The sequence below is a fragment of the Saccopteryx bilineata genome, chromosome 6 (genome assembly GCF_036850765.1).
Source record: "Saccopteryx bilineata isolate mSacBil1 chromosome 6, mSacBil1_pri_phased_curated, whole genome shotgun sequence".
NCBI classification, from domain to species: Eukaryota; Metazoa; Chordata; class Mammalia; order Chiroptera; family Emballonuridae; genus Saccopteryx; species Saccopteryx bilineata.
Genome location: NC_089495.1, coordinates 189,087,109 through 189,099,986, shown reverse-complemented (window position 1 = coordinate 189,099,986; position 12,878 = coordinate 189,087,109). Strand labels below are relative to the sequence as shown.

Genomic DNA, 12,878 nt, shown 5'->3' with positions numbered 1-12,878 from the left:
CCTGACTGTGAACGCCATGGGCTGGGGTGGGGGCAGGAAGCAGCACAGCAGGGCCCTCTGGGTAAAACCATTCCTTTCCAGGGGCCACAGCCAATACCACTGCTGCTGCCACAGCCCCCCTGGCGCCCGCCCTCCCAGCGCACCTGGTTGGGTTGGGGTTTAGTGGCAGGATTTCTCAGTCTTTAATATGTTAAGGTGTATTGTGAACATCCAAGGGGGGGATTATAGTATAATGGAACTATTATTTCCTTTCTCTTTTTCCCCCTTCCCATAACAAACTTTGCCCTGAGAGAAACCCAGATAGAGAAGTTTAGGTGTTGATCAAATCTGTTGTGGGTCCGAGAATGTGATCAATAAAATACGGTTCTGTAAAGCTGGTACCATATCGATGTCATGGTCTGGGAAGAGAAAATGAGAACTTCAAACAGACCTAACATGATACCCGGCCTTTCATCCTGCTTTACAAGGGAAGGCAATTCTCTCTTTACAGAAGACAGGCTCCATCATTCTTGTCTCTTCCTCTCCTTCGCTCCCATCTCCTACCTTCTCCTACCTTCTCCTGATGTCATTGCAATTCCTGGCCTCCACTTCCATTCTCTTTCTTTGACCCACCTCTCTTCCTTCAACCACATGACCCTCCTCCTTCAAGTTTCCTGACCCACCCGCGGGTTCCAACCAAGTCAGAAGAAAGACAGCTCTTGTCTCTGAACTGCAGACCGCATGTCAAAAGGAGCAATGCCTTCTACTGATGGTGACCATCTGTAGTCTAGATAGCATGGTGCCTGAAGACAGCATCAGGGCTTCCAAAGGGGAAGGCCTAAAATTTAAGCTATCCTTGCTGTGTGACCTTAGACAAGTCACTAACCTCTCTGAGACTTTTTTCCTCTTATTTTTAAAATTGAGATTATTTCAAAGCTTAGTACAGAGATCCCCAAACTTTTTACACAAGGGGCCAGTTCACTGTCCCTCAGACCGTTAGAGGGCCAGACTATAAAAAAAACTATGGGCCCTGGCCATTTGGCTCAGTGGTAGAGCATCAGCCTGGCGTGCAGGAGTCTCGGGTTCGATTCCCAGCCAGGGCACACAGGAGAAGCGCCCATCTGCTTTTCCACCCCTCCCCCTCTCCTTCCTCTCTGTCTCTCTCTTCCCCTCCCGCAGCCAAGGCTCCATTGGAGCAAAGTTGGTCCGGGCGCTAAGGATGGTTCTATGGCCTCTGCCTCAGACACTAGAATGGCTCTAGTTGCAACAGAGCGGCGCCCCAGATGGGCAGAGCATAGGCCCCTGGTGGGCATGCCGGGTGGATCCCGGTAGGGCACATGTAGGAGTCTGTCTGACTGCCTCCTGTTTCCAACTTCAGAAAAAATACAAAAAAAAAACAAAAAAAAACTTGAACAAATCCCTATGCACACTGCACATATCTTATTTTAAAGTAAAAAAACAAAACAGGAACAAATACAATATTTAAAATAAAGAACAAGTAAATTTAAATCAACAAACTGACCAGTATTTCAATGGGAACTATGGGCCTGCTTTTGGCTAATGAGATGGTCAATATCCAGTTCCATATTTGTCACTGCTAGCTGTAACAAGTGATATGGCGCGCTTCCAGATCCGTGATGTGTGCATCCCGTGTCACCGGAAGTAGTACTGTACGTGAGCGATGCCTCGCTTTGTGGCGCAGCCACATACAGTACTCCAGGAGTACTGACCACCAATGGAAGAGGTTCCCCTTCCCTTCCGGAAGTGAGGCGGGTGCAGATAAATGGCCTCAGGGAGCCGCATGCAGCCCACGGGCTGGAGTTTGGGGACCCCTAGCTTAGTAGTACTATATGTAAAATACCTGGCATTTGGCAAGTACACCATAAGTGGTTGCCAATATCATAGTCATACTATTCCTTACCAAGGGATTATTTATATTGCTGGTGATGATTATTTTTGCACATAATTTTTTTGCACACATCTAATGTCATATAATCTTCAGCTTGTCTTTATTCTTCTATTGGAGACACGGAAATTTTTCTTATCCAAAAGATTAATTAAATATAGATAAAGGTGAGAGTTTTTTTCTCACTAAAATGAACACCACCACTAAATCAGCAATTTCAAACTTTTTCATCTCATGGCACACTTGTCCTAATTGCTAAAATTCTGAGACACACCAAAAAACACATTTTTCGCCCTGGCCGGTTGGCTCAGCAGTAGAGCGTCGGCCTGGAGTGCGGGGGACCCTGGTTCGATTCCCAGCCAGGGCACATAGGAGAAGCGCCCATTTGCTTCTCCACCCCCACCCCTCCTTCCTCTCTGTCTCTCTCTTCCCCTCCCGCAGCCAAGGCTCCATTGGAGCAAAGATGGCCCGGGCGCTGGGGATGGCTCCTTGGCCTCTGCCCCAGGCGCTAGAGTGGCTCTGGTCGCGGCAGAGCGACACCCCGGAGGGGCAGAGCATCGCCCCCTGGTGGGCAGAGCGTCGCCCCTGGTGGGCGTGCCGGGTGGATCCCGGTAGGGCGCATGCGGGAGTCTGACTGTCTCTCCCCGTTTCCAGCTTCAGAAAAAAAAAAAAAAAAAAAAAAAAAAAACATTTTTCGCTGATCTGACAAAAAAAATAGGTATAATTTCGATTAGTTTACAAAAAATCATAATAATTACCTACTCCAAATTACTTTTTGCTCCAAAGTGGCTTTTTTTTTTAATCAGGTGCCTTTACTTGTATGTAAGGATTTCTACCAAGAATTAAGCAATCAGAAGCAAACTTATTATGTGATGTGACCAATAAGATGCAACTCTATTATATGACATATATATTTATGGCTTAAGACAGGGCATTCACACCAGATGGCTATTATTGTGTTGGCTTTTGTCATTTTTTTATTTGACAATCTAAGGGAAAAGAGGTCAGTGCCCCTGCCTAAACAGTCAGGTATTGCATATTTTAAAAAATCTTACAGGACACCAGTTGAAAATTGATTGAATATTTAGCTGTACTAAATGATAAGATGTAAATAAGAAATAATACCCCACAGATGGGCTAAAGAAAATGGTATGCATTTCACCTCCTTAACTTCCCATAGCAAAGCATACTTTAAGTAGCACTGCACCACCACAAAAATGGTCCTATCTTTGTTTGAATATTTTATATTTTTCAATTACCATTGACATACAATATTATGTTAGTTTCACATGTACAACATAGTGATAAGAGTTTTACATAACTTACGAAATGATCACCATGATGAATGAGTCTAGTACCTATCCAAAGAAATGGTGGTATCTTTTGACTTGGGACTTGCACACTTAGGAATGTAAGCTTATGGAAATACAACACACTGAAAGGTTTCAAACCAAAGATGTTCATCACAGTGTTATGTATCACTGAATAAAACTGGGAGCAAATTAAATGTCTGACATCAGAGAATGGTTTAGTAAACTCTGACCACATAGATGATAGAGCTCATGAGCTGTTTACACTGATGTTTGCAAGTGAAAAAATACAAAGAAAAATATTACAGAGTTAGCACTTACCACGAGGTAAGCCTAACAAAAATGCACAAAGAAAACATAGCCTAATATGGATAGGAGCTCTCTCTGGGTTGTGGGACCATGGGTTAAGTTTTTTATTTTTCAAAATGTTTTATAATTTAAAAAATCATACATTATATTTTTATGTTAAATTCTGGTCAAATGCAAATAATATAACCTTCATTATATTTACCATTTGTAAGTGTATAGTGTTGTGCAACCATCACCGTCATCCATCCCCAGAAGATTTTCATCTTGCAAAACCGAAACTCTGTAAGCCGTTTAAAGAGCAGTTCTCCATTCCTCCTTCCCCTGCAGCTCCAGGCAGTCAATATTCTGCTCTGTGTTTCTATGGGTTTGACTACGCTAGGTACCTCATGTCATTAAAAGCATACGGAATTTGTCATCTTACGGCTCCTTTATTTTCACTCAGCATTATGTCCGCACAGTTCATTCATGTGGTGGAATATGTCAGAATTTTCTTCCTTTTTGAAGCTGAATAATATTCCCATTGTGTGAATAGACCACATTTTGTTTATCCAGTCATCTGTTGATGAACATTTGGATGGCTTCCACCTCTTGTCTACTGTGAATAATGCTGCTTGAACATGGTGTCCAAATATCTCTTCCCTACATTCTAGTTCTTAAAATTTTTTTCTTTCCCTAAATTGGCTCTTTCTTTCTGTGTCCCATCCACTGGTTCTATCACACCCTAGACTAGGCTTAACTTTGACTCTGTGCAGAACATTAAAGCCAATGAAATAGTCTGGGTGGGCAATTGGACGACCTGAGGGAAATAACCACCCAAGCTATTCCTCAGAAAATAATGCATCTTTTTTGTTGTTGTTCTGATTCCCATTACAGGACAAATGCCTTAGTTTCAACTTTCCAGCCTGGATTCCCCCTCACACTGAGTCCTTCGCTGCACCACCCGCTTCTGACATTGAACTTCTGACACCCTGCTCTGAGAAGACTGCCAAAAAAAAAAAAAAATTACCCCAGCCATTTCTCTTCGTCCTCACTAACAATTTGGTAATGAAGTATTGATTTCCACTTCTCTGCTTATGGACAATATTAGATTTTCATTGATAAACTGCAATGGGGCTGTCTCGTCTCCACGGTCCCCTTTTCACTGTCACGAGAAAACAAAGTGCCACTGAAGAAAAATAATGCCTGAGAACATTGATGTACTTATTTTGTCAGTTTGTAACACTTGACAGGAAAGGGTGGGGGGAGTATAAGTCTCCATAGTTTAATGTCCAAGTGGGCTGCCCTCGATGTAGACACTTGGAAGCTTACTTTTCATGGTAATGTCCATTTCCTATTTATAACCCCTCTGGGAACGTTTGTCTAAAGGAAATGTTTCTGTTCAGTGCAACAATTACGGTTGCACCTGGATTGCCCAGTCCTGCCCCTGCACTAGGGAGCCATTAATCACCGCAAAGTGGAAGAATTATTAAGTTAAACCAGACTTTGAGCCAAGAAAACCTCTGAACAATGTTCATCTTCTGTGAAAGTTGTTCAAATAGTCAGGCTTAACCATGTTGCTGCCAAAGACTTTTTCCCATGCAGTGGTGGGCATCTTTATTATCATCATTATCTGCATTGGTTTAAAAACAAAATAGCAACAACAGTTGTAAGCCTGCACCACTATCACTTGTGACCTGCAAATTAGGAGAATGGGGGAACTTGGTGAGATGCCGAATCTGAGAGGAAACAAGAAGATGAGATCATTGCAGGGTAGAAAGTTCAGCAGCAGCCTTTCCTGGTAATCTCGTTCTGCAGGACCCGTTGTTTATGGGCTCTGAAACGCAGCTTAGCTATAGGAGCAACAGAAAGCATGAAATAGGGTGTCCATTTTAAATGTGTTTCTGCAACTTTTTTCATTAAAACTTTGAGGGACCAATTTTAATTTGTGGAATATTCCCGTTAATAATGAGATCTAATTAAGACATCCATTAAAAGCCCGTTAAAGTTAATTTAACGTAAAAATTCCAATAGAACTGTATTAGATTTTCTCCATTAAATTAACGTTATGGATTTTTAACGGATGTCTTAATTATACATTATTATTAACAGGAATACTGTATTACACAGATTAAAATCAGGTCCTAAGTCAACTTGGAAAAGCTAAGAGCATGTTTTAATATTAAAAGTCTTACATAACCTAGTGCACACTCTGGAAATGCAGGGGTAGATCTGTTTACTCTAGTTGAGCATTTTCTATATGACCGAAAGCAACCTGTAATAGTTAAATCCATCATTGCATTTAAACAATGAATTTCCTTATTCTCCAAGGACAAATAAGTCTGAATTGTGTTGTAACCTGCTACTCAGTGATAGGTGAAATGTTTAAACTATTCTAGGCACAACAATAAGAACTAGATGATTTTGAAACAGAAGAAATATTTTTTTGTTGTTGCTTTAATGACCAAGGTTATATCACACACCAAAAAAAAAAAAAAAAATTCAACACCAAGAAAATGAAACCAAATATATCCTCTTCACCATTTCTCGTGGAGGCTGCCTGTTGGAATTGTTTTGGAAATTTTGACATGATCCCTAAATTCAACATTGGGATTTAAAAAAAAAAAAAAACTTCTTATTTACCTCCTAGGGAAAGTGTTGCCCTTATGCCACATATAATAGCAAATTGCTTTTTTTATGGCATGCATAACCTAGATGGGAAAAAATATGGCGCTTCGGGGAAGGAGGGAAAAAGTAAATGAAGTTCCAGGAATGTCATTCTGAAGTAATGAGGCATGGACAGAAAATACACCCCTCACATCATCGGATTGAGATGGCAGTCGAAATAGCTTCATTGAGGTGTCAGCACTCATCCATCAATCAATCACCCACAAGGAAAAATCGCAACAGTACAACGGGGCGGCTTTTATGGGATTTACTCATGGGCATAGGGAATAGCGGCTCAAATGTAGTTCTGACATGAAAAGCAAGGTGCTGATATTATTTTTTATGATGGGAGGATCATAAAGTGAATTGAGAACAGCGAGGTCTGTCTTTGTTTAACCTATTCAACCAGAAATGAATGGAGTTCAACTGGGAAGGAACAGTCTTTGGATGGGGTAAGATTGAAGGGTGGACTCTACCGAGTCCTGTCCTTCAACAACAAAATTCTATTAAAGGGAAATTGAGGCATTAGCATTGGGGTTCTTAAAGCTGTTACATATTGCCTGTTCCAACCCAGGGGTATTCGGTAAAGTTTCATAATTGAGATCCTCCCACAACATCCAAAAGCAGATTCCTGAGCTCTTGTCCCAACCAGGGGGAAAACAGTCCCATTCTCACCTCCATGGAAATAGGTTTCCTTCTAAGAAAGAAAAAATAAATCATCTGCTTCCACATGGATTCTATACGGTTTTGTTAGTGCAATTTCTACAGTGGGGTAGGGTGGGAGGCGAGAGACAGAAATATTGATAAATTTGGTAAGTCTCATGAATCGTCGCTTGGTAACCGTAAATGTCACCGCTGAGGGACAGCTGCCAGTGTTCTTAGGAAGCAAGATCTGGGCTCACACTGTGAAACACACACAATTCTTAGTGTATTCCTGGAGACGGAGCCTGTCTTCATTTGGCAAGCACCGTGAGGCTTCTAGAAACTTCTTTCTAGAGGAAAAAACTAAATAATATGGACTTGGAAGAGTGTTTTTATCTGCTTTCATGCCATTAAGATCAGTTGGACTTTAGAAACGGAAAGGAAGATGACATGCAAATTGCACTCTATTCCAACCAACCCCTGGTATCTGTGACAGGGTGGGAGCGCCTTCCCTTCCCTGGCCCTCCTTCTTGCTAAGACCACCAACCAGCTGCAAACGGCAAATGTCCACTGAAAAAAATTGTATATAAATATTTAAGTTGTATATATTTGGCCTGATTTTGCAGTTCAGCAAATTCACCAAATATACATGTTACAGAACACTAGGGTTACAAGGCAAACAGGGAACGCAATTTATTCAGCAAACTCACCCAACAAACATTAATGGGCAGCAACTGTGTTTACACACTGTTCCAGGTGCCATGGGATACAGCAGTAAAGAAATCACACAACGTTCTGGTGCTCCTGGTGTCCACAGCATCTCCTAGAGATCCTGACCCTGGACACCTGGGGAAGGCGCTCTCATGGGGTGAGACTGTCCTCATGTGATTTGTGTCTTATTTCTATTTTTCAAAATAATATTTTAGAATAGGGAATTCTCCTTCTGAAAAGCATGCAAGGAGGAAATAGCTTAAAAATAGGTCAAGGCCTAAAAGCAGAATATAATCATAGAATAAATTGGATAGCCCAGGCAGTCCCCACAGAATTTCTTTAAGGTCACCAATAGATTTCTTAAAATTCACGCCCAAAATGTGCCTGCTTGGTTGCTTGAGTCTTGCATAATTAATGTCACGGGCACAAGCTACTGAACTTAGTTGAAATGCAGAAAACAAACAAATGAAATGACATATTTGGGAAGCGTTTACGTATCTGTGGTTAAGCAGTGAGGGGGGGGGGGTGTGCATGTGTATGAGCGCGTGCACGTGCGCGCGCTCACACACGCGCATGCGGCATGCGTGTGAATTTCACTGTTCTTTTCCAGGGTCTATGGACAGGGCCACAGTAAGAGTCTATGATTTTCTGAAAGTTTTCACAGTAAATGCAAAGATTACAAGGACTTCCAAGGCATTTGCCTTCCAGTACTTTTCCATCTGTCATTTCCCAGGTTATCTGTGTTCAAACCTTTTTTCATCCGGTTTCATTTTTTAAGCTTGTTGAATGGTTTTGCTTTAAAAAGAAGAAACATTTAAATGTCATTTCCACATTATCTTCTATTCTCTGCAACAAGAATAGAAGTGTGTTGATGAATGCAAAAATAATAATAAGGAAATAATTCAGAGGTTTTAAACACACACATATGTAGTTCTAAAGATCAATAGAAGTATATCTATTTTGAACATGCATTAGGCAAAAAAAAAAAACCCACAACTGAACTTTTGCTTTATCCTCCCCCCCCCCCCCCCCCCCCCCCCGTGAGATGTCAGAATGCTAACTGCACTTTCTCCCTTCTTATAATGCTACTTTCTCAAAATACCTATGAAATACTTTTAGGCAAAGATGGAGCAAAAGAAAGAGATACAAATTTTCATTCCTCCTCCCGTCCCAAACAGAAACATGCTTTTTCATCTTAAGGAGGCATTCAACATTTGAATCTTATGAATCATCTTTAGAATTTCTAGAAGGAAATTTTACCTCTTCCTCCAAAGTAAAAGCCAACTTATCGCCTTTGGTTTCCTGTGACAGGTTCAGAGGCAAACAAAGATACCCCATTTCCAGGCTAGAGTTAATCTCCTTCCAGTAGTTACGAACAATGGGCTAACGCGAACGTGGGTGTTTCTCCAAAAATTATTCATGCGCAAGGCAGCCCAAAGCTTCAGGGAAAACTAGAAATGTTTTATGGATTAGAGTAGGACTGTTTTAAAATGCTGGTACCAGGTGGAACGCTATTTCTGCCACAGAATTCTGTCCATTTCCTTTGGAAAAATATATTGCAAGCAAAATGGCTCTTCCAAGTAACGGCACCCTGATCTGACACCTTTCAGCATGCAAATGATTTTTACCAATAGGCATATGATTATCATTAAGGCCTTTTAAAGAAACAATCTGTTTGAGAAAGACGTTAAATACTCACAGCCCTTTGTACGATGTTTATTTGCTTAAAACTGCTTTTGGAAGTACAAATAATAACTCCTTTGTGAGAACCCCCAAGAGAAGTTGAAAAATTTGAACAAATGCATTACTGGAAAAAAAAAAAAAAAAGCTACCACTCCCTTCAACCCCTCCAGAAAATAAATTTCAATGTGCTCACTGAATTATCTTGAACCTGAAACCTACACTTGGCTATCAGTCCCCCGGCAAAGGCTTATATTTACAGAACTTGAACAATCGTGTGATTATATCTCAAACATGAAGACTTTGTACAGTAATATTTTCACTTTCTAAATGACCCATATAACATACATGAATTATAAATGTGGATGTATATTTTTTAAATACACAAAATTAAACCAGTCTGCGGAGAAAAAGTATCAAACTCTTGCTGCTCTTCGTTGAGATAAATGTGACCAAAAACATTCTGGTTTTACAATACAACATTTTGGCTTATAACACATCAGATGCTACAATGAGCAATGCAAGTCAAAAAAAAAAAAAAAAAAAAAAAAGCTTGCATAAGAAACAATTCTCATTTGGCTCAGGGTTCTTACATGTCATAATGTACTGGTATCTTTCTAATCTTTCCAGACTTTGATTCTTAATAGCCAGGCATTTTCAGCGTGAAACCATCAACTTCCACATCCCTTTAAATCAACAAGGTAGTTGATCATGTGCAGTCTCTTTAACGGTCAGCCCGTTCTTACTCTGCAGAATGCTTGTAGCGTTTTAGAAAATTTGACATCAACCATGTTTACTTCCCATAATTGCCCCCTTACCTTAATTCTAGATTTTTTTTTCTTTCTTTTTGAACAGGCAGTGGGGGAGGTAGGGCTGAGTGAGTCAGGAGAATTACATTCATCCTCTCTTGGAAGGGAAAGTGTTTATTTGCCAGCGAAGAAAGGCAAACACATTTTTATATTAGGAAGGCAGACTGGTCATTTTCTAAGAAAAATGATGGCAACCATACCTGTCGAATGTTTCTGTGCAAGCGCGCTAATTTTCTATCGCCTGCATGCTGTATATAATACATTTGCCTGTATACTGGAAGAGAAACCAGGCTGTTTCCCTTGTGTCCAATGCAGCTTGGATGGCTGGGAACGTAAGCCTCCCGTTCATTTTTATACTGTACATATTTGTATATACTAACTATATTGCCATGTATGAACACAGATTTTGTTATATTTGCTTGTGTTTCCTACCAAACTGGCCCACAACGGGGATTCTTTTGTATAGAAAAAAAAAATATGCTTGTAACTTTTTCTTGATCGTTCTCTTTCAATAGCTTATGAAAGAATTAGATCTGAGTTTACAAAGAAATTCTAAGACCCAAGTTTGTCTGTCTGCATGAGTCCCATCCGATTGCCGGATCCAGGGAGGAACCAGCGACCTAATTCAGAGTTTTCCTTTAAAGGCATGCTTTTACCCCTTGGGAAAACCTCAAACTCATCCATGTAGAATTACCCCCTCTTTGTATTTTATCGAATAGTGCCTGAAAAAAAAAATTTTAATGTCTTCTTAGAGGAAGAATTCATAATTGTCAAAATTTGAAACATTAGCTTAATTTTGTTTTTATGACCTCGCAATTCTTCTCTTTATTTATTGGGTTGTTGTTGTAATGGGGCCCCAGGCCATTCCTGACATCGGCATGTTCTTCTTCTGCATTAAGGATGTTTTTAAAATTACAGAGATTATTGAGCCAACAGGCTGTTTTAATCAAAGCCATGTTTCACTTGTTTTTGATGATTATAAATTGTCCTCGCAATGAAAAAAAATTTTTTTTTTTTTTTTTTTTAGTTTTCTGCCAGGAAAATTATACCACCCTGTGGCCAAACAGATTAATCACAGATAGGCATCCATGCCCACTTTCCTGGGGTCTGGGAAATCATTCCCTTGGCTGGCCACACTCACCTTTATTCCCCATCATCCTGCATGTTCCTGCTCAACACAATGGCGATTTGCACATTTCCAAAAGCCTGGGCGCATTGTCACGGCCCCAAAGACAAACTGCCTAGCAGGGAATGAGGGTTTTCCATGTGGGGAAGAAAAAAAACAGGTATTTTCAGAAAAGGTGCTTCTTTTTTTGTCCCTATGCCACCATCCTGTCCTCCCTCCTAATTAGAAACAATCTGGCCTTGATATCTCATATCACGTAAATCAGGTTAAAAGAAACATTCGGCTCAGCCCCTTGTTGAATAAAAATGACTTTGTTTGGGTGCGTTCAGGACGTGCGCCCGTGTATCGTGCCGCAGCATGGAATTTATCTCTAAAGGAGAGGGTGGCTTTTTTAAATATATTTTTACCAGTGGAAATAAATTCTGATGGTGGAGATGAAGAATACCCTTAAATTATATCACCTAAGTCGTTATTATTTTTTTTTACATCTAAAGAGTTGGTTTTTTTAAAGGAAAATCATTCTACTTTGAAAATTGTAATTAAACCCCTCAATAATAGTACTTCTTTTAACTATTGTGAGAAAAATAATAAAAACACACTGGCCAAGGTTATGCAGAGCCCCTTATTTCCATCAAAAAGCTTCCTATAAATGTATTATTTACATTTTCAAACACGATAACTCTTTCCGTTGTGACAATAAGAAAAGTCTTTTTATTTTTCTTCCCGCTTAGTAGTTATTGGAGAGAGACTGTTCCCAACTGAAACCTTATCGTAATTTGCATCAGGAAAGCCAACAGCCGACATTAAGGACCTGGGTGTGTTCAATTATGATTTTGCTGGAGGCTGTCCCTCATTTTAATGCCGCAGCGACTGAACCACCTTTCAGAAAGCTAGCTCCCACCGTCGCTCACAGACAGGCCCCCCAACATTATTAGCTTTGCAAATGGCTTCATTTCAGTCAACACTGACTTCCACTTTGGCCGATTGAAAAATGAAAATTAAAGGAGAGAAGAAGAAGAAGAAAAGAAAAAAAACACAGAAATGCACTTAAAACATGAAAAGAATTATTTATATGATAAAAATATATTTAGATTTTCAAAGCACAAGACTGAATAGAAGTGCTCTTTTTATTCTTTCTGAAGATGTTACTGTTAAATGTCTTTCTACATCAGGCTTAATAAATCTGTAATGACATTTGATGGATTGATTTCTGCCTCTGTGTGTTTTTTAAAGATGGCAAGAGAGAAGAGAAGCCAGGCAGAAGGGGAGGAGGGAGTGAAGGAGGGCGGGGGGGGGGGGGGGTATTATTGGTGGGCCCCGCTGTTGCTCAAATCTACTGACCACGCCCAGCTTCTATCCTAATCTTCAGTGGGGTTTTGTTTGTATGTTTGTTTGTTTGTTTTTGCTTGGTTTCTGGGCTGCCTCTGCATGCTCTCACAGCCTCACATCTGGTCAGTTTGTGCCTGAGTAATTTACGATGCCATCCGGGCAGAGGCTGTGGGCAGCTGTCTCACAAATTCAAGAATGCAAGGCAGAGGGCAGACGTGATTGAGACGGCCGGGCCGCTCCACCTCAGAGCGACCACCCTGTTAACACTCAGTTTCCCTGTGTGCTCCCCTCCGTCCCCTCTAACATGCGGGGAGAACGGACCGTGTTTCACGTGCAAGCTGCCCCCGCAGACACGGAGGTGTCCCCAGAAGTGATTTGTCATCTGTGCACATCAAGCTCGAGGTGCCCGGTGTCATGAGGCTGCACGAGACCCA

At 40.8% G+C, this 12,878-nt stretch overlaps 1 protein-coding gene across 4 annotated transcripts in view; it reads left to right on the top strand.

Moving 5' to 3' along the window:
* TSHZ2 (teashirt zinc finger homeobox 2) overlaps positions 1-7,194 on the top strand; it is a 441,429-nt gene extending 434,235 nt beyond the window's left edge. For all 4 annotated transcript variants that reach the window (XM_066234374.1, XM_066234372.1, XM_066234370.1 and 1 more), the window contains one exon: positions 4,378-7,194. Coding sequence is in view for 1 of the 4 variants with exons in the window: in XM_066234372.1 (XP_066090469.1) it covers positions 4,378-4,379 (2 nt within the window). In the remaining 3 variants the exon portion in view is untranslated. The remainder of the gene's footprint in view (positions 1-4,377) is intronic.
* Positions 7,195-12,878: the final 5,684 nt, after the last annotated feature.